The 21,736-nt window shown below is 43.6% G+C and overlaps 1 protein-coding gene across 2 annotated transcripts in view; it reads left to right on the forward strand.

The window, feature by feature from the left end:
• Positions 1-20,346, forward strand: part of Rab3gap1 (RAB3 GTPase activating protein catalytic subunit 1) — a 56,786-nt gene extending 36,440 nt beyond the window's left edge. Inside the window, exons 14-25 of one of the 2 annotated variants that reach the window (XM_036202188.1) lie at positions 1,609-1,698; positions 2,391-2,563; positions 3,946-4,000; positions 4,259-4,612; positions 6,092-6,229; positions 9,114-9,341; positions 14,555-14,651; positions 14,743-14,846; positions 15,135-15,250; positions 15,656-15,758; positions 18,094-18,114; positions 18,816-20,346. In XM_036202188.1, coding sequence (XP_036058081.1) covers positions 1,609-1,698; positions 2,391-2,563; positions 3,946-4,000; positions 4,259-4,612; positions 6,092-6,229; positions 9,114-9,341; positions 14,555-14,651; positions 14,743-14,846; positions 15,135-15,250; positions 15,656-15,758; positions 18,094-18,114; positions 18,816-19,052 — 1,716 coding nt within the window. In that variant the 3' untranslated portion in view covers positions 19,053-20,346. The remainder of the gene's footprint in view (positions 1-1,608; positions 1,699-2,390; positions 2,564-3,945; positions 4,001-4,258; positions 4,613-6,091; positions 6,230-9,113; positions 9,342-14,554; positions 14,652-14,742; positions 14,847-15,134; positions 15,251-15,655; positions 15,759-18,093; positions 18,115-18,815) is intronic. The other variant, XM_036202189.1, reaches the window with a different exon arrangement.
• Positions 20,347-21,736: the final 1,390 nt, after the last annotated feature.

Here is a 21,736-nt window from a genome sequence, read left to right on the forward strand (position 1 = left end):
CCTTAGCATATGTCTTGACATTTTTCTGAACAAGGTACATTATAAAAACAGGTAACATGAGAACAGGATAGCGTTTGTAAATGTCCCTGGCTCTTAGTACTTAGTAGTTACTTTAATTTTTGAGTCTGTTAAATATTGGTTAAAAAACTAAAAGGTAGCCGGGCAGTGGTGGTGCACACCTTTAATCTCAATATCAGGAGGCAGAGGCAGGTGGATCTCTTTGAGTTCCAGAATAGCCAGGGCTACACAAAGAAACCTGTCTTGAAAAAACAAAACAAACAAACAAAAAAACCAACCAACCAACCAAACAAACAAACAAAAAACAAAAAAGTCTGAGCATGTTTTATGTAGCAGAGAAGATAGATTATGGGGTAACAATATTAGAAAACAGTTTGGATACTAATAAAAGAAAGTAATTTTCTATAAAGAAGAAAAAGAAGAATCCTTAAAAATTTATCCTTATGGCCTGGTAAGGTGGCATAAGCCTAGCACTTGGAAGGCTAAGGCAGTTAGATCATGAGTTCTAGTCTCCCCTAGGCTTTTTTTTGAGCTGAGGATCGAACCCAGGGCTTGCGCTTGCTAGGCAAGCACTCTACCACTGAGCTAAAACCCCAACCCTCCCCTAGGCTTTATAGTGAAACTTTCTATCTTCAAAAACAGTAACCTTAAAGGTTTTGAAAGTGTAAATTAAATAGTCACTTGTCATTGACACTGAAACCTCCCATGGCATTGCTGTCTATCTGAACACATGCACACTGCTAACTTAGAGAAGATATAGTCATTGGCCATTGCAGGCTCATGCTCCTTATGTTCTAAGGGGTCTGTCATACCATGCCTTTAGTATTTCACACATGAAAACCTGTGGATGAATTACCACAGGTTCAGCCTAAATACAGAGGCGCTTTTAGGTTGTCTGTTACAGTTTTGACTCTAAAGAGATTCACATATTTTTTAGAGATTGATTTATTTTATGTATGAGTGCTCTATCTGCATGTGCACCCTTATGCCAGAAGAGGGCATCAGATCCCATTATAGATGATTATGAGCCACCAAGTGGTGGTTGAAAATTGAACTCAGGCCCCTGGTAGAACAGCAGATGTTCTATGAGCCATTTCTTCAGCCCCCTCATTGTTTTTCTTACACAAGATGTAGTATCATTTGATGAATATGGAATCAGGGTGATGAGATTTTTGCTTCTCTGTTGTTCAGCTCACAAAAACAAGTGGTTATTTGAATGAAAATTTTCTTAAATTTTGTATATTACTAAAAACATTTTCCATTTGACAGAATATAGAATCAGCTGGACACCATAGTAAGAACATTTCCATAATTTTAACAGCAAATCCACTGGAAAGTCCGACAGTGTCTTCTATGGGTTATAAAAATCAACAGAAGAGCCAGGTGTGGTTGGTAGCTCACACACTTAGTCCCAGCCCCAGGGAGGCAGAGCAGGCGGATCTCTGTGAGTTCTTTGCCAGCCTGGTTTACATATTGAGTTCCAAGTTATCCAAAGCTATATAGTGAGACCCTGTATCTCAAAAAAAGAAAAGAAAGAAAATGAAAACTCAGCAAAGGAGACAAGTTTAACCCGTACTATCCCTTCCCCAGTTCTTGTTCCCAGACGCTGCCTCTGAGAAGCCGCTAGATGCAGCTACTTCAGTAGACAATAGCAACCCTCCATCAGAGGGTGAAGACTATGTAAGTTGGAGTTCCACATTAAAATATTTTAAATGCACTTAATTTCTTTCTTTCTTTCTTTCTTTTTTTTTTTTTGAGCTGAGGTTCGAACCCAGGGCCTTGCACTTCCTAGGCAAGCGCTCTACCGCTGAGCTGAATCCCCAACCCTCACTTAATTTCTAAATGTTTGCTGAATGTCTAGTATGGTAACCTAAGTATCTCTTCATTTTAAAAACTGTCCTGGAGCCAGGTGGTGGCTCTCGCCTTTAATCCCAGCATTTGGGAGGCAGAGGCAGGTGGGGCTCTCTGAGTTCAAGGCCATCCCCGTCTTCAGAGCGAGTTCCAGAACAGCTAGGGCTGTTACACAGAGAAATTAAACTCTGTCTCCAACCCTGCGCCCCCATCTACCCCCCAAAAATAAAATCTTAGAAAATTGAGTGGAGTTCACAGCCACTCAGATAACGACCTGCTTAGAACATTTGAGTAGATCCCTGTTTTGGGTAGCAAGAGCTTTTAGGAGGCAAAAGGTAATAGTGTTCTATGCCTAGCTGTCAGAGTGCCCTTATTTTAGAGTTCCTGTCAAATCATTAAGTTTGTTCTGCAGCAGATTCTCTCTAGTTACCTTTGATAGGACTCTTCTCACAGACTGTTTACTCGTGAATGCAGATTTGCTGTTAACAGGTTGTGTTTGTTTCTCTTTTGTTAACATTTAGACTCTGTACAATCAGTTCAAGTCTGCACCCTCTGACAGTTTAACGTACAAACTGGCCCTGTGTCTCTGTATGATCAATTTCTACCATGGAGGGCTGAAGGGAGTGGCACACCTCTGGCAGGAATTTGTTCTTGAAATGCGCTTCAGATGGGAAAACAACTTTTTGATTCCAGGGTAATAATCTTAATTTCCAGTTGATTAAATAGTTTTTTTTTTTTTTGTTTTGTTTTGTTTTTAATCAGCAAACACCTGACTTCTTTTAGGAATCCTTCCTGTAAAAGTAGTAAGAAATATGGATCCAATATGACTCAGAGGTGTTTCAGTGCGGCCCATTTATAATAGAAAAGGCCTGACAACCTAAATGTCAGCAGAATGGTTAAATTGTGCTGTGTGTCTACAAAGTTTTCTTCTAGAATCTTTTTTGTTCTGTTTAAGGTGGTGTATTTGGGATTGATCCCAGAGCCTCATACATGCTAGGCAAGTGCTCTACCACTGAGCTACATCTGCAGCCCTCAAGAACCTTAACATAGAAACTATGTTGAGCATGGTGGCACATGCCTTTTCCCCAGCACTCAGGAGGCAAGAGGCAGAGGCAGGCAGATCTCTGTGAGTTCAAGGTCAGTGTGCTCCAAATAGCAAGTTCCAGGCCAGCTAGAACTACATAGTGAGACCCTGTCTCAACAAACAAACAAGATTAAGTCATAGAAACTGTATTAGTGATTAGGTATGATAACACACATCACAGGATGCTTTCAGTTATGCTGATATGTAGGTGTAGCAAAAAAGATTGGAGAAAAATATAGGCAACTGTTAATAGTTTTTCCAGGTGCGAAAATACTTTTTTTTTCTTCTTTGTATTTCTTAAGTCATCTGTACATACAAGTTCAGGCACTAAACATTATCTAGAATCTTTGTATATAGACACTTCACTAATTGAATAGACCGTTTACTGAGCACACATGCTCGTATTTAGGCTGGTGCTTGTCTACCTGTGCTAAGGAGAAAGCCGTGTGAGTAGTAGAACATGGCCACTGACCCAGCAGCGCTTTGTGTTAGGAAGTGTGCAGTCTCTGTTGATCTGGATTTTCTCTTGGCTGTTACTGTTTGCTCTGGAAGTTATCACACATACAGAAGCACAAGTAGAAGAACCTCGTGGTTTAGAACCAGAGGTAGAGAGACCTTGGTTTGTATGAGGAGAATCCACCTAGTAATTGAAAGCTGCATGCACAGATGACTTTAGTTTGTGTGATGTGCAAAGTACTGTGCACTTGGTACTTCCTGTGGTGGGTTACGAGACTCAAGTTTTCCATTAGCTTGGAAGCTGTTGTAGTTTGCCTTTAGGTTTCATGTGTCTCTTATTTGCTGTTGATTGTGAGCTAGGAGGATAAACTAAGTTTGAACTTTTAATCATATATACCTACCTGGAAGTTGGCTTGTTTATGTAAAGAAATGTAGTTTTAGCTTTGTAACTACATAGCTAAAAATATGTCTGTGTGTAAGTAGGCTTATCTGATAGAATTTTACTAAATTAAGCTCTGTTTCTCTTTATTTGGTAGACTAACAAGTGGACCACCAGATCTAAGATGTTGTTTACTCCATCAGAAACTACAGGTAACTGTTTATCTGCAGCAGTACACACACACACACACACACACACACACACACACACACACACACACACCCCTTAAGGTAACACTTAAGTGCAGTAATGGCTTATATAGGCCGTTTTCCTTGTGCTGCTCCTGGGTTGCTTATAATCCCTATAATTCTTAGCAAGGTCCTGGGAAAGAGTAGAAAGAAATACCCAAGTAGTAGATACATTTTACTTTTATCTAATTCAGCCATAAATGTTATTTCTGTTTTCTTCAGATGTTAAATTGTTGTATTGAAAGAAAGAAAGCACGCGATGAGGGGAAAAAGACGAGCCCTTCAGATAATGTAACTAATGCATGTTCAGGAGGCCAGCTAGGCCTGGACCATCTCAGAGACCCAGAGAAGGAGAAGGGAGAAGTGGGGAAGTCCTGGGATTCCTGGAGCGACAGTGAAGAAGAATTCTTTGAGTGCCTCAGTGATACTGAAGACCTTAAAGGAAATGGGCAGGAGGGTGGTAAGAAAGGAGGGCCCAAGGAGACCACCAACTTCAAGCCGGAAGGACGCCTGCACCAGCATGGGAAGCTCACGCTGCTGCAGAACGGGGAGCCTCTCTACATTCCTGTGACCCAGGTGTGTGCACCAGGGCTTCCAACTCAGTGTCCTTTTGGTGTTAGGGGAGATTCTTTTTTTTTTTTTTTTTTTTTTGGTTTTTCGAGACAGGGTTTCTCTGTGTAGCTTTGGAGGCTGTCCTGGATCTCGATCTATAGACCAGGCTGGCCTCAAACTCACAGACATCCACTTGCCTCTGCCTCCTGAGTGCTGGGATTACAGGCATGGGCTACCACCGCCTGGCTATTCTTGGCTTTTGATGTGGGGAGAAAGGGGGAAAGTTGAGTCAGGTCTCATGTAGCCCCCGGTAGTGTTAATTGACTGTGAGGCTGAGGATGATCCTAAACCCCAGATTCTTTAGCCTCCATCTCCCAAGTGCTAGGATTACAGGCATGTGCCATCCATCATCCCTGGCTGTACTGTGTGTTTATATGGCTAACCCTTTCAGCATAGTTTTATTTTGGATTCATGTATATTACTGTACTAGTGGTTCATTCATATTTATTATTTAGTAATTTTCCCAAACCTTCTCTTCCCTCCTGTGACTTCACAGCTATAAAAATAGCTCCTTAATAGCAGGAGTGAAGGCCTCTGCTCTGAAGTGTGTTTCAGTAGAAGCTCATGTAATTTGTAAATCTGTCTGCTTAATAATCATATTTAAGCCGGGGGCGGTGGTAGCGCATGCCTTTAATCCCAGCAATCGGGAGACAGAGGCAGGTGGATCTCTGTGAGTTCGAGGCCAGCCTGGTCTCCAAAGCGAGTTCCAGGAAAGGTGCAAAACTATACACAGAGGAACCCTGTCTCGAAAAACTAAAAAAAAAAAAAATTTAGCTCGTGGGAGAGAATGAGGTTTATATGTGTTTTTCTTGTAACTGCTAGTGTTTAATAAGTGTGTACCAGGACTTAGCTTTCAGAAAGAGCCTCTGAAAGGAATGCGGTCCTATAATGGGAGTCCAATATAGACTTACTGCCTTGGGGACTGTTTATCTGAACCACTATGCCATCCTGCCTTGCCAATCATTGTCCAACCTGTATGTCAGTGAGGCTTACCTGGTTCTTAATTAAAAGTGGTGGATGGTAGCCCTAGAACAAAGAAAAACCTTTGTGACTTCACATCAGTACTGATCATTCTAACAGTGATCAGTCACAGCCCAGTTTTGCACTAAAACCTTTTGTTGCAGTTTGTGATGACATTAGGACTTCATTTCTCTACCATTAATAGGCAGAAACATATGCAGTAAATGCCATGCTAAGTCCCTGTCTTAGCTTTGAGTTCTTGACAAGGGAAACTTGGTAGTCTTGTCCATCAGAGATAGGACACCAGACAGTCATTTATTCTTAATTTGTTACTCTTTAAATGGAGGATTGTTAAATTTTGCATTTCTCTGAATTCTTTCAAATGTGTATGCTATGAGCAGAAATAACTCCTTATTCTATTTTTATGGTTCTACTTTGTCTAAAAGGGGCCACTGGTAACTTTTATCCTTTTGTGCTTCACAGGAACCAGCACCCATGACAGAAGATCTGTTGGAAGAGCAGTCTGAGGTCTTAGCTAAATTAGGGACATCTGCTGAGGGGGCGCACCTCCGAGCACGCATGCAGAGTGCCTGTCTGCTTTCCGATATGGAGTCGTTTAAGGTGGGTCTACTTTCATAGCGCTGGGTCTACTTTCAGCTATTCTGGGATGAAACTGACATGAAGGCCGTGTCTTTTTTAAGTGTTTGCATTTCTTACTTGTTACAAAATGCTGCCTCAGCCCCCAAAGGGCATATCAGACAAAACTTTTTAGGTTTGAAAAAAAGAAAATTAACCTGCTTTCCAAAGTTGAGAATTGAATAAATTCTCTCTGTGATAGGGATGTTTTTTCATTTGTGTGTGCTTAACCAATTTAAGGCTTTTTTTTTTTTTGGTTTATCGAGACAGGGTTTCTCTGTGTAGTTTTGTTGCCTGTCCTGGATCTCATTCTGTAGACCAGGCTAGATGGCCAGTTTAAGGCTTTTAGGAAACTCTTGGGGTTTAATGTGGGTATTTTTACTCAACAAACATTTGGGTGCCATACACAATGAGTAGGTAGAGGGAAATGCAGTATTTAGTCTATTGAGCTTATGAGAGAAGATTTATGTATAACTGACTAGTCTTCAAAGAATGCAGGGTCAGAGATGTAACTGACTTGTTGACTAGTTATGGGAAGTTTCTCAGAGTCTGTATTTGCTACCTGAAGGGGGTTATTGTGGGTTTGGATGAATGCGTAGGTGTACAACACCCAGCATTCAGGTAACAGTGACATTTGATTTGTCCTTAACTATAAGGTACTACGTGATCCAATATCTGAAATTTTATAATTTCATGTGTGTAGCTATTTTGCCTGCATATCTATCTGTGCACCATGTGAGAGATTTGAACCAGTGTCCTCCGGAAGAGCAGGTGGTGAGCCATCTCTCCAGCCCTCAGTATCTGACACTTTAAAGTGCTGACCTAACACCATAAGTAGAAATTGCACACTGTGAGACTTTAATACACAAAATTGTCATGGTGTGTGTGTGTATATATGTGGTATGCATGAAAAGTAAATGAATTTCGTGTTTAGACTTGATTCCAAGCTCATTTTGTGTCTGTAAAAATTGACAAATCTAAAAAAAGTTCAAAACACTTCCAGCCCCATGTATTTTGGATTAAAGAATACTCAACTTGAATGTGGACAATAACTCAGAAAGGGAGGCCAGTGGGTCAAAGGCTTCCCTATCTACTTGAAGTTCTGGGCTTCTCTTCCATCACAGTGGCCTCTGTCTCCCCAGTTCATAGCCCGTCTCAGTCCACATCTGTCCTGCAGGATGGCCTGAGCTTGGTTTCTTTCTGAAATACTTGTGTTTTCTTTTTAAATGTAAGCACCATATGACTACCTTTTCCACTTTCTTCCCTACCTGCTAGAGGTGACAAGAAAAGGGGCCTTTTCTTCTTGGCTTATTTTCCCATAAGAGCTTGAAAATAACAGAAATTTGTGACTTTTATTCTGCTGTGCCGTATTGAAAATAGTTGACACAGTGGATAAGAGAAGCCAAATTGCTGTCTGGATAAGACCAGAAAAAGGGGAGTCAGCTGGTGTGGATGAGTGCAGCAAGAAATGTGCACCTCCGCCACAGTCTTCCTTCTGACCTCCAGCTGTCTTCTAGTTCAGTTTCTCTGTGCAGAGGTGTGTACAGGCAGGTATTACAGACTGGAACTGTGCAGTTCTTTAACATTGTGCAGGGACAGAACTGCTGCTGGTTAAATGCTTTTGAATGAAGCCGGGCACCTCCAAATCTATAATATTGTTTTAACCAGTAGATAGAGGCACATGTGTAAGGTGGTTCTTAGAAACACAGCTGTGTGGGATAAATGCTTTTAAAAGTAAATAGTTGCTCTAAATATATGGGTTGCCTTTCTCTTTCTGCATAGGAGCAATTTATTATTAAAGCTGCTTAGAGATTCCAGGGTGGGGCTGGATATGTGGCATAAGGCATCCATACATCATAAGGATTTACTCGGGGCCACCCCTTGTGATAAATCCTTTAACAGCTAGGAGAAGCTAAGCCATGGCTATAGTGTCGTCCAGCCTGGTGTGTTACTAAGGACTTAGGGCAGGGGAGGGCTGTAGCACAGGAGTTGAATATTGTTTTCTATTAAGCTTACTTTGTGTATGAGTCAGGGTTCAAAGACAGCCATCACACTGTCTTTACTCAGATGTGTGTGCTGCCTGGGTAGAATCCAGACCTCTGTGCATAAATCCCTATTCACTGTCACAGACTGTGGCGCTGCCTTACAAGAATAGATTCTAGAATTAGTGAAGAACTCCTTAGTTGAGGGATGCTCAGGCTAGACTTTAAGCCCCATAAGTTTACCCATCACATTTGAAACAGACTGTTCTCCCCAACAGTGTTTACCATGCCCATCCTTAGTACTATGTGAATAATACTGGACACTTGACCACAAGCATTGTGAGGCTCTTTATCTTCTAGGCTTGAAAGTAGAATTGCTGAAAAGATTTTGGCATAAATAATTGTTAATTTTAGGTACTTGTGCAGTGGTTGGAACTTTAATGTTTGCTTTTAGAAGCCTGAACAATGGTAGTGGGATTTCAGTTCCTTAACAGCATGGAAGCTTAGATGCTGGTGTTTTTACATGAAACCTTAGAGTCTGGTTGCATAATAGAACATGGGTGAAGCTAGCTGATATTTATTGCAGTGCTGGTTGTTGACTAACCGAGGAGAAAAATAGAGTTTCTGTCACTGTGGTATTCTGATTGAGCTGTGCATTATTTAATTTACCACACTTGAGTTTATTTACTGCTTTGTTAAGTACTGAGTAGCTATACTACAAAGTTTGTACAAAGTCATCATATGAAAAATTTCCCCCTGTAAACATTTCCCATTTTAAATGTGCTTATTCAAACTTAAAGTGTGAATATGATTTTGCAAATGGGTTTTTCAGTAAATGTTGGAGGTTTTTGGTTTTTTAACTTGCTTTTGCTGAATTTTTGCCTTAGGCAGCTAATCCAGGTTGTGTTCTGGAAGATTTTGTGAGGTGGTACTCGCCAAGGGACTACATTGAAGAGGAGGTGACTGACGAGAAGGGCAATGTGGTGCTGAAGGGAGAGCTGAGTGCCCGCATGAAGATCCCCAGCAACATGTGGGTGGAAGCTTGGGAAACTGCTAAGCCCATTCCAGCGAGACGCCAGAGGAGACTGTTTGATGACACCCGAGAGGCTGAAAAGGTAATAGGAAATTATTATTAAATCTTAGACATGAGAGTTTGCGCACACTTAAAAAGCAAAACATTGAAATTCTATAAGCTTTTGTGCACCTAATATCATATTTAAGGTTCTAGAGCTAGTTGTAAAGACAGTTGTGGTTTATATAGAACTCTTGCATCGTAGTGTCTCATACTTTATATCAGAAGTGATACAAATGAGCATGTCCTAAGAAATTCATTGAAAATTACTAGGGAAATATTGAGACACAGGGATCTGAGTACATGAGTGTTGTTCAAAGTCTGTAGTTGAAAAGGGAGAAACAACCAAACTTTATATGTATAAAAAATGCATTCAGGCCAGGTGGTGGTGGCACACACCTTTAATCCCAGCATTTGAGGGACAGAAGCAGGAGGATCTCTGTGAGTTCGAGGCCAGCCTAGTCTACAGAATGAGTTCCAGGACAGCCAGTGCTACGCATAGAAACCCTGTCTCAAAAAAACAAAACAAAACAAAACAAAAAATGCTTGTACTTGTAGAGAATAGTGGCCCTCTCTGGTTCCTGATTGACCCTTCCATCATCCGCATGAGTAAATTTAACAGTACATCCATGCCTGCAGCATTAGTAGAGATAGAGATAAGATCTTCAGACTGACAGAAAGGAAATGAGCCAGATCCCAGTGGTGCCGCCTCTACTGTGAGCTGGTGGATGTAGGGAGAGGGGCAGCAGTCCTGAAAGTCAAGATCACTGTTAGATGCTGTGTCCTCATACTTTAGGATGGTCACAGAAGATAAGATCTTGTTGCTCCATTGTGTTTTAGTTTTCAGAACATCAGAGGGCAAGGTTCTTACACACCTGTGTGAGTTCTGCCAGCAGTGTAAAAGTATTGCACATCCAGCCTTGTGTGTACATGATACTTGGTAATAATAGTAGACAACTGTGTTACTGGGGTGTATTCACTGTAGTTAACTGTAAGCCATCTTATCCTGGCCCCAGCCTCTGATATCTGTTGTTCACGTGTCTTTTGGTTGATCAAGAGGCTGGACTGTGTCCAGTGATTGACACATCCTTTGGGTTTGTCCTAAGTGGTCTTTCATGTTCATACATAATGAAGTCAGTGGTGAATTTCTTAGGACCTGTTTCCACCTTTAAGTATACAAGGCTGTCTGTAGAAAAGAGAGAGTACCCCTTAGAGACAGAAAAAGAAGGAGAAAGAAGTAAATAAGGGGAAGATTAAGTACTCTACAGCAACAAAAGATGATGGTTCACCTCCCACTGCTTACTTTGTTAAAGAAACTGCAGAAGATGACACTTTCAGGTTGTGATGTTGCCAGAATAGAGAAGGGAAAGGCACACACTTATAAAACACGTTTAAAAGCAAAAACGCAGCACTGGTATTGTAAGCATTACATAGACATAGTTTTATTTTACTTAAGCATCGTAGCAGACTGGTGACAAGGTCTGTAGGTTGGCACGGGCATTTTAAAGAAGAGGAGGAGGAGAGGAAAGTTCACGTGGCACCAGCAGGGGAGGAGTGACCCGGCTTGGAGTCATCTCTACCCTAGACTTACTGAGTTTTAGTCTCGGGCCCTGGTAAATCTCACTCTTGGGAAATTCAGAGCAAGTGTTCAAGTGTTACTTTCATACTGCAACCTGCCAGTAGGATGCCTCTTGATTGTGCGAAGGGAACTCTGCATGAGAACCCCACAGTACTAAGGTGAAAATTAATCCAAAACCGTCTGTAAAGAAATTAGACAGGTTTCAAGTGGGATGCCAGCATCAGAGTGACAGCTCAGAGCTGGAGCCATCATCCTCACCCAGACTACTATGTGACTGCTCAAAGGAAGGGGTCACCTGACCTGTGGAGGACTGCCCACCGACAGATCCAACGGCTGTCACTGAACTTGACCTTGAAAAGATCACAGGCACAGCAGCTCCTCCAGACTTGTTCAGGGCTGTGACCAGTGGTCTGTGAATTGCTCTGAGAAGGCCTACCCAGGGGCGGACAAGCATTGAGAGCCCAGGGAGGAGTGCCAGAAGAATCCGTCCGCCACAGTGTTCTATCTCCAGGGATATGCAGGGGGCTGAGCCTCGAACACCACTCCAGCAGAGAAAACCCTCCGATGACCTAGTCTCCTTTAACATTGTAAACACTTCAATGAGCAAATAAGGGTATTTAACTCCAGATGCATAAATCTCAACACAAAACACAAGAAACCATAGCAACCTGAGTGCTTAAAAAATCATGAATCCAATAGTCATTGTCCTCCAGCATGAGTGAATTAGGTGAAATCTGAGGTAATTAAAAAGAATGGTTGTGAGTACATTTTTAAAAAAGGACTTGGATTTATTTCTAGCACTCACATGATGGACTATAGCCATCTGTAACTCCAGTTCCAGGGGAATCTGGGCGCCAGGTACACATGTGGTGCATACATACACATAAAGTCATAAGTCACAATGTCCTGAATGAATTCCAAGACCCCACTGAACAGCTGAATGAACTAGGAAGGTAACAAAAGATACGAAATTGAAATTCAGTAAAGGAAAAAATGCTGGAAACAAAAATTTAGTAAGAAGGTGCTAACAGAACATTTGAGATTGTGGGACCCTATGAAAAGACCAAATCTATGAATTAGTGTCATAAACGAAGAATTTCATGCTAAAGGCACAGAAAGTATTTTCATTAAAATTACAGCAGAAATTTCCCCAAATATAGGTAAAGAGGTGCCATCCATAAACAGGAGGCATTTAGAATTTCAAACAGACAACACCAAAGAAGAACATAATCCAGATAGAAAACGTACAGAACAAAGAAGGTACATTGAAAGCTGCAAGAGAGATATGGCAAGGTGCGTGTAAAGTCGGGCCAGTCAGTCACAGCTGACTTCTCCACAGAAGCCTTCAAGGCCAGGAATCAGTCTGAAGGAACTCATGGCCTCCAAACTAGCTCTATGGGAGATAGTTGAAAGACTCATTTTGACTGGAGAGAAAGAGACTCACTCATGGGGCTGCAAGAAGAATAGATCACACTTTAGTGACATAATAGAGAGGACTAGGAGACTACCACCATCATGTGGTGCTGGGAAACCTGGACATCCACACATGTGACAATGGAACTTGACCCTCGACTTTGACTATGTGTAAAATCAACTCTAAGCGGGGCGGCGGTGGCGCACACCTTTAATCCCAGCACTGGGAAGCAGAGCCAGGCGGATCTCTGTGAGTTCGAGGACAGCCTGGGCTACAGAGCAAGTTCCAGGAAAGGCGCAAAGCTACACAGAGAAACCCTGCCTTGCAAAACCAAAAAAAGAAAGAAAGTTAAGGGGAAATAGTTCAGGATAGAAGCATAGGTAAGGACTTCTGACAAGGACTTCAGTCACTCAGGAAATGAGGCTAGCAGTTGACTGTTGAGACCTCATGAGAGTGAAGAGCTTCAGAAGGTCTTCATGTTCCAGAGAATTTATATCTAGAATGTACAAAGAACTCAAAAAACTTTAACAGTAAATCAGACAGCCCAATCAGAACATGGGCCAATAACATAGTTGTCTGTACAGCAACTAGTAGAACTTTTGTATACAAATAAATAGCCACTCAGAAGATGTATATTAATTTTCTCATCATTATATAAGTGAGAAGAATATAAAAATAACTAGTCATAAACTTAACAGGAAATACTTAAAATCTGAAGAAAACCATAAAAACACTTAAATACATAGAACATCATTAAAATCGTCTTACCATGCCTGACGTGGTGCCCACCGTTAATCCCAGCACTTGGGAGGCAGAGCCAGGCAGATCTCTGAGTTTGAGGCCAGCCTGGGCTACAGAGTGAGTTCCAGGACAGGCACCAAAACTACACAGAGAATCCCTGTCTCAAAAAACAAAACAACAAAAAAGGTCATTTTACCTTCAATTGAACAGTAAATTGACCATAATTACAACAAAAATAACAAGAGATGTTATTATTTAGCCAGTTTAGTTGATACTAATGTTCATTTAGAAAAGTAAACATAACAGCCTCATACGTGGAGTTGATACACAGTTGGCTATAAACGTATTTCTTTTTAGAGTGGTGAAAATACTCGCGTTAGGCTGTACTACTGACTGTACAGTGTTGAATTGTGTTAAATAAGTGAACTCTTCTTTTTAATAAGCATGTAAAAACAGCTCAAACTTGACTGAAAAGGAAGAATCATGAGGGAATATGACTGGGTTTGTATTTAAACAGTGTGGTATCTGTGCTTCAATATTCTAATAAAACAGACTACCAAATTTGCCAATCCATGTAGAAATCTAGTATGTAGTAAAGATGGCTTCTCATTGTCTCTGACACAGAGTTGTTGGGGTAACTAGATAGCTGTTTGTGAAAGGCCACATGGCATCCACAGTCAGGAGGCAGCGAGTGAATGCTGGTGCTCAGCTCACTTCTTCAGCCCATGGGATGGTGCCACTTACAGTTAGGTCCAGGTTCATGCCTCAGTCAGCCTAGTTGAGATAGACAACCCTCACAGACGAGCCAAGAGGTTTTTCTTCTAAGTGACCAACAGTAATAAAAGTCTACCATCATTAAATGATCTAACTTAAAAACTACATAAATTATTCTTTAAGGAAGAAATTCCATCTGTATTTCTGTGTTTGAGTGGACATAAAGACAGAAGGTAAACAAGTTCTGGGAGATACCTCTGTTTTGTGTTGAAGCCTATGAACATATGAACATCTTCATAACCCCACTCACTGTGAGATGATGCTTGTATTTCCTGCTATCAGCTAAGGGGAAGGTCCATGTATTACACATGTCTCTGTGTTTACAAGAAGAAATAATAGAGTTTCTGTTAAAAAAAAAAAAAAAGCAGATTGTGGAAGGCCACTAACAATGTTTAGAAATACTGAGAAAATAAAGTCACAAGATAGTATTAATACATTTAGTATTGGTGGCTATATCTAATGCCCTAAAATAATCCTAGATTGAAAGCACTCTGCTGTTAACTGTCATGTTATATTGTGACTTACAGATCATCCTCATTCTCTTTGCATGGTCCTAGTTTGCATGTATAACATAAAGACACAGGAAAATGTATAAAAGTAGTTACTACGTTCCCAAGTGCTTTTAGCGGCAGAACCTCACCTCTGCCACGGCTGTTTAGCTGGGGAAGAGGCAGGAGTGAGTCAGTGTCAGGCTTCTGTGCTCTGGGGATGCCACCTGCAGTTTCTGTGTCCCCTGCATCTCCCACAGGTGCTGCACTACCTGGCCATGCAGAAGCCTGCAGACCTAGCTCGGCACCTCCTGCCGTGTGTGATCCATGCTGCTGTTCTCAAGGTAAAGGAAGAAGGTAAATGTCACAATTGATTAGTCCCTAAGTGCATTTCCAAAGAAGTGTTTTTGGTTTCCTTTTTAACTGTTTCTTTATCTTTTCATAACAGAAAGTCTGGAAAACATTCCTTCAGTTAAGAAGATTATAAAGCAGATCATAGCCCATTCCAGCAAAGTTCTGCACTTTCCCAGTACCGAAGACAAGAAGTTGGAAGTAAGTGCTGTGTCAGGGTCTTGCCAAGCATTCTCTCCCCACCTGGCAGTAATTACTCTAAAATTTTCTTTTTACATTTATTTATGGGATGGTGAAGATGGTGTGCATGCATGTCACAGAGGTCAGAGATCAGGAAGGAATTGGTTCTCTCCTTCCACCTGTGACTCGGGGTGTCAGGTTGGGTGGCGAGTGCCTTTCCCTGCTGAGCCGTCTCCTTGGCTCCTAAGAAGGTTTTGAAAGGGTCTGTATCTCTGTTGTCCTCAGTGCTTGTGCCTTTCTCTCTACTAGGAAATCATCCTGCAGATCACTAATGTGGAAGCTATCATAGCCCGAGCCCGGTCCCTGAAGGCCAAGTTTGGGACTGAGAAATGTGAGCAAGAGGAAGAAAAAGAAGACCTTGAGAGGTACTGTTCCTTGTGTGCCTCTGGCTGTCTGCAGGACAAGCCACTAGTCTAGTAGAAAAAATATAAAAATTCTGAGGTGTGATGGCATGGTGGCTCTTGGCTATAATCCCAGTACTTGGAAAGCTGAATCGGCAGGAGGTTTACTTTGAATTTAAGGCCAGCCTGGGGTACGTGGTGAGTTGTCCAGGTTAGCCAGGGCTAGTGATGCAAACCCAGGAATGAAAGAACAAAATGAAGAGGTCTTGCCCCTCTGACTAAAGTCAGAGACACTTCGTTCTCTTAGGATCAGGCATTTCTGTCATTCCCACTTTCCATGGGGGTGGGTTTAGGAGTTGTCATTGGAATCCACCCGGATGAGTCTTGGGCCGCCTCAAGAGCATCCCCCTTCCCATCTGCCTCCTCTAGGTTTGTCAGCTGCCTGCTGGAGCACCCGGAAGTGTCTGTCACTGGAGCTGGAAGAGGCCATGCGGGCAGGATCATCCACAAGCTCTTTGTGAATGCTCAGCGGGTATGTGAGTCTCTGCCTGCCTTTGCCAGGATGACATTCTGAGTCCCACAGCAGGCCGACAGCACACAAGAGTCAGGTTCTGGGGCTTCTAAGGGTTTGAGATCCCTGAATTAAGGAAAAGGATAAGTGTGTTCAGACCTGACCTTTGGAGATTAGAAGGATCTCACACTCATTGTTCTAGAAGCTAGTAGGGACTTGGTTAGCAAGGGCAGAGCTATGGTATGGGAACCTTCCCATTTCTAGCTAGTCTGTGGTAGAAACTGACTTGAGAGAAAGGATTTCAGACTATGAGGTCTGTGGAAATAGGCTTTAGCACAGAAGGAAATCCAGTTTAGGAAATTATCTTCATCATCCCTTCCATTCATGGAAGTAGGAGGTTAAGTTACATGGCCACTCCACTACTGATTAAGGGGTAGTGGTCGCACACATGTGCTGGTACCCACAGGGGGGATATCAGAGGCCCAGGTGAAAGTATTAGGATGGGCACTAATAGAATTCTCACTGACCTGGACGTGACAGCACTAGAAAGAGACAATCATTCTCTGCCAAGTGGAAGTGTCTTTGCTGCACACATAGGCTGCCTGAGGGTTCTTATTGCTGTGATAAGACACTATGACCAAAAGCAAGTCAGAGCAGGAACTCAAGCAGGGCAGGAACCTGGAGGCAGGAGCTGATGCAGAGGCCATGGAGGAGTGCTGCTGACTGGCTTGTTCCCCATGGCTTGTTCGGCTGCTTTCTTATAGAGCCCAGGACCAGCAGCCCAGGGATGGCCCCACCCCTAGAGGGCTGAGCTCTCCTCATCGATCTTTAATACACCGCAGGCTTGCCTATAGCCCAATCATAGGGAGGCATTTTCTCAATTGAGGCTCCCTCTGATGGCTCTAGCCTGTGTCAAGTTGACATTAAAAAACAAACAAACAAAAACAAAAAGAAACTTAACACATGGGCTAACAGTTGCTAGTCTGCATTGAGAAACTCAAAATTATAGTCAAATACATTGTTCTGAGTTTATCAGTAGTTGAAAGTTGATATTATTTATGGGAGCAGTTTAAGTTTTTCAAGTTAAAGACCAAATTACTTTATTTGCTTATAAATGAATGACTTCTAGGAGACAGTAATGCCTTCCTTTCGTCCTCCCTGGCACCTGTGCTCACATGCTGTATGTATCCACCAGTGAAACTCTTAATACCCAGAGGTGGACAGGCAGCATCCTCAACAGGGAAGACTCGACTCTTCAGTGATTTTTTTTTTTTTAAAGAAAATCACTAGTTAAGGAGCCTTAAAACCGGAAATGTCCAGATTTTCGGTGCTAGTCAGAATGATTCCCCTGAACTGGAGTAGTCTCCCCTAACTACATAAAGGCTAGAAAATCAGGTTCGTCCTTCTTTCCTGCTGTCAGCCTTCACTGTCTGACGTACAACATGTGCTTCATCACTCAGCCTGGAGACTCTGCTGTCAGATCTCAGGGGGACACTGGCTTTGCAGGGTCTTCCTCATGACTAAAGTGACAAATTCTCCAGGGTCCCGCCTGGTCGGGAGTCCTTTCAGGGCCCGTGTAATGCTGAGCACATGGTTGCTTTTTGACTCAGCTCCAGTGAATGGTCTCATTTTATTCATGTAACGTTTCATGATGAGCTGATACTTTGTACCAATTTTACTAATGGAGATTTAATTATATTTAAGACTTAGCTAAATTGTTATAGCATACATTAACTTACATATTAGAACTTTCCTTCACAATTATAAACTGTAAGGCCAATGAGATGGCTAAATGTGTAACCACTTGCCGCCAGTCTGATGACCTTAGTTCAGTCCCTGGAACCTACAAGGTAGAGAGAAGCCATTCCTGAAAGCTGTCCTCTGACTACCAGATGCTGCTGTGGTGCAAGCATGTACACACACCCCAAAACAAACGTCAATACGAAAATCTGAACTGTTTGTTATAAAGCTGACTTGGACTCTGTAGGTTTGGGTCTGTACACATTTAAATGGAATTCAGCAGAATTGTCTAACTCTGCTCCAGTTTTGCTCAGTTGAATTGTTCCTAGACACCAGTTCTTAAATTCACGGTTTATCTGACGAGTCACTTTTTAAACAGCGTCGTCTTCAGAAAGAGTCAGGGTTTTCAGTCATTCCTCATAACTGACCCTGCACATCACCCGTTGGGCCGTCACATGCATGAGCCTGATGCTGACACTGGCCGTGTCAGCGGTCTGGGGTCCTTGTGGCATGGCTCTGTGCACCCACACAGCGCGTGCTGTTCCTGAAGGGCCTGGACCCCAGCCCCTGAGCACCTCGCCTGCTGATCACTGTTTATTTTCTCACTTTTCTCAAGCTGACCGAGCCTTCTGATGAGGTAACAAAATAGCCTCTGTCCCTCCTAGTTCCTCGTCGTCCCCATCCCTCTAACTTCACAAGGTCAGCTTAGCTAACTGGCTGGATCTGGCATCCCCTGGCTGTGCAGCTTAAGGTGACTTCATGTTTCCATTGCGCAGAGGACAGGATTGAGTCACGAAGGCTCTGTTTGGGCTGCACTTGGTGTGGTGGATGTCAAAGCCTTGCCTCCCACACTGAGCACTTTTCTTTGTGCCCATTGCCATGGGCATCTGTCAGTTCACAATCACATTAGTGCCCAGCAAACAAAGCCAGTGTTTCTGGTTCTGATTTGGCAAGAGAATCTAAAAAGAACTTACCGAGAGAGTAGAGATTAAAAAAAAAAAAAATCACCTTTCCAGACTTGAGCAAGTCTGGCCTGTTAACCTCTGCCTGAAGAAATGCAGACCCCAGGGCAGCTCCACCATTGCTGAGGCGCCACAGTGCCCTTGCTTTTCAGAGCAGAGTGCCCAGCCCCCTGCCTCTGCCTGCCTCGCTAGTGCTCACACTGCCTCCAGCTTCCTGCTTTTCCATTTTGTTCTTCTGAGCAATCATAACACACAGTGGACATGATGCATTTCCAAGTCCCGCAGGACATTGTGTGTTTCTCGTGTTCTCACTCATCCGCCATCAGTAGTGTGGCCTCCAGCTGGCTCTTGAGTTTGGCATTTGGTTCTGTTCAAGGCTGCTGCAGTGGCGCTGCCAGAGGAGGAGCTGAAGAGGTCGGGCTGCCCAGAGGAGAGAAGACAGAACTCGGTTTCAGACTTCCCACCTCCTGCAGGCCGGGAGCTCATCCTGAGGGCCACTGTGCCGCGGCCTGCACCCTACTCCAAAGCCCTCCCACAGCGCATGTACAGCGTGTTTACCAAGGAGGACTTCAGACTTGCAGGTGCCTTTTCCTCAGACACCTCCTTCTTCTAGTGGGGAGGAGGAAAGGCAGCTCCTGCCATGGACACCTGAGGGCCACCAGGGGGACCTTGTCCAGCCAGCAGCAGGAGTCACACCAGCATTCAGGGCCATCTCCAGCACCAAGCTTGAGCCAGAGGGACAGATTTGGGGTGTCAAAGACTTCTGCCTGGGGGAGATGGCCTATGTGGAGGAAACCACATACAGTGGGCCTCACCTTGGGGACAGAGTGTTCACTCTCTGTGACAGTCATCTGTGTAAACAATTAGTGGCTGTCCTCTTTAGTATCACGTATGGCAAATAGAGTATCTGTTACCTCAGGTCCCAGATAGTGGGGAGGTAGCAGTTAGTCCCAGGATCTGTTCTTAAACTGCCATGTGACAGTCTGTTTATCCAGTCACTGGTGGTCAGCTTTATTATGCTAGTGATGAACATTGGAATATTCTAGGAGAAAGACTAGAATTACAGTTTTGTTTCTCCACATCACTGTAACCAAATGTATTCCTTCTGATCAATCTGTACCTGAAATGTAGCTGCAAATTAGCTCTGTGTGCGCCTGTCTGTCTGTCTGTCTGTGTTGTGGGATCTCTCTCCTCTCTGTTAACACCCCTGCCTTTGCACTTTACTCCTCTGTGTTGCTGGCTGGGGACGGTGTTTAATGACGTCCTATGAGCACATGCTAGTCACACAGCCTGGGAACCTAGATCTCCATGCAGTTAGTGAGCCCTGGTGTGTGTGCTGATGCAAGTGGGCAGAACGTGATGGCTGCTTGGCTTTTGGAGCTGTGAGGGGTTGGGGCTGGCGGTCGGTACAGGGGTGATGGCGTCATCCCTTGTGCGGCTCAGGACGTGTTAAGTGTGTCACTGCAGGTTTGGTGATTGTAAATCATTCTGGGACCTAAAATTCCCAGTTGAATCCAAAGTAAAAAATGGTTATGCTGAAGTGTAAATTCTGCCTGTGTGATTTTTAAAAATTGATAGAACTGCACAAACCCTGTGATATTTTTGTAAAAAACAAACAAACAAGAACTATTTACATTTATTGGTATAGTGTTCTCAGACACATCTGTGTGTGAATAGGGGCCAGTGTGAGGGGGCCAGATGCTGACCCCTAGGCTTCACAGTGCTTTTCTCTGAGGTGCTGGACTTTGCTTCTTAGAAACCCATAGATGCTGGCTGAGGCCTGTGTGTCAGACCAAGCAGAAGACGGTTCCCGAAGGCCAGTGTCTGCTCTCCTGGGGATAGCGGAGCCCTCCAGTGAGGGTTGGTCTAAAGTGGAATTGTTTACCTAATAAAAGGACTGGTGTCTATGTCCTACTTGTGTTTCTTTCTCCCGAGGGCATTTCTGCCTCTTCACTTAGTTCCCACTGCTTCAGCTCTTCCTGTGTTACAAGGTACTGTCTCTAGATGTTCTTTATGCCTTTTGAAGTGTGATCATCTGTTCTTTCTTTGGTCTTACTGCTGTTCATTTCGGACATTAGAAAATACCTACTGTGGGGGGAGGGGGAGGAGGGATGAGAGGGGGATCTGTGGTTGGTATGTAGAATGAATAAAAAAGAAAGTACCTACCTTATCAGCACTGCATTAAGGAATGACATGCAGGCAAATGTTACAGTGTACACAAAGCTTCAGTGGGAAGACTGAACTAAGGTCACCCAAGCACAGTCATTCCAGTGATGAGTCCATGGCACATGAGGCACAGTCAGCTCTGAGGACTGTGTTGGAGATCCTTCATGTATCACAGGAGCCAGCAGAGGCTACACAGTGATGATTGTGGGTGTGAAGTGTGAGGAGGCTTCAAGGGCTTGGAATCGAGGCCTCCTGAGAAACAAACCCTGAGGCTGTAATCTCAGAGCAGCTCCGGCTGCTCTTGTAGAGGCCCAGTCTTGGCTCCCAGCACCCATGTGGTGGCTCACAGTCATTCCCAATGCCGTTCCAGGGATCTGACACTCTGTTTCCACCTCTGTGGGCATCAGACACACATGTGCACAAAATGCAGGTCCTCACACACACCGAATGAAAACAAATCTTTTAAACAGGTGATGTTTCAAAGTGTCCTGTAGGGTAGTTAGTCATCAGCAAGGACAAGTTGTGAACTAGGGAGGGCTGGAGCTCAGGTGTGGAGTGCTTGCCCACCAAGCACAAGGTGCAGATTCTGTCCCTAGCACCAGAAAAGGAGAAAAGGCAAAATGACCCCATGGCACAGTCCAGGAGGAGGAACAACAGATGTGGGAGCCAACGAAGCACCAGTGTCTGTATTTGCAGCTGCCCAGATGCTCAGCTCCACCACCTCAACAACCCATCATCTCTGCCCATGCTGGGCTTTAAGCAACATGGGGCTCATTTATGGTAGAGGTCTCAGTCCATCATGACAGGCAGGGTGTGGCACAAGTTCACACAGCTGCCAAGAATGTCTGCTCACAGGATGTCTCCTCTTCCTCCATTCCTTGGGCCCCTGGTCTGTGGAATTGTGTCACCCCCCCACCCCCATTCTCATTCTTGTCCTATTGGCCCTTCTGTAAAATCCCCCTAGATGCCCAATCTAGTCACTTCTCAGTCCCGTCATGGAGAATTTACCACCCCATCCTTGTCCCCAAGTATCCTGCGCCCCCATAATCACCTGTGTGCCACTGTGGGACAGGCATGGGGACTATGCTGTGATCTGTCCTGTAGTCGCTAAACAACTTTTGCTTATGGCAT

This window comes from Onychomys torridus, chromosome 11 (assembly GCF_903995425.1).
Source record: "Onychomys torridus chromosome 11, mOncTor1.1, whole genome shotgun sequence".
NCBI lineage: Eukaryota > Metazoa > Chordata > Mammalia > Rodentia > Cricetidae > Onychomys > Onychomys torridus.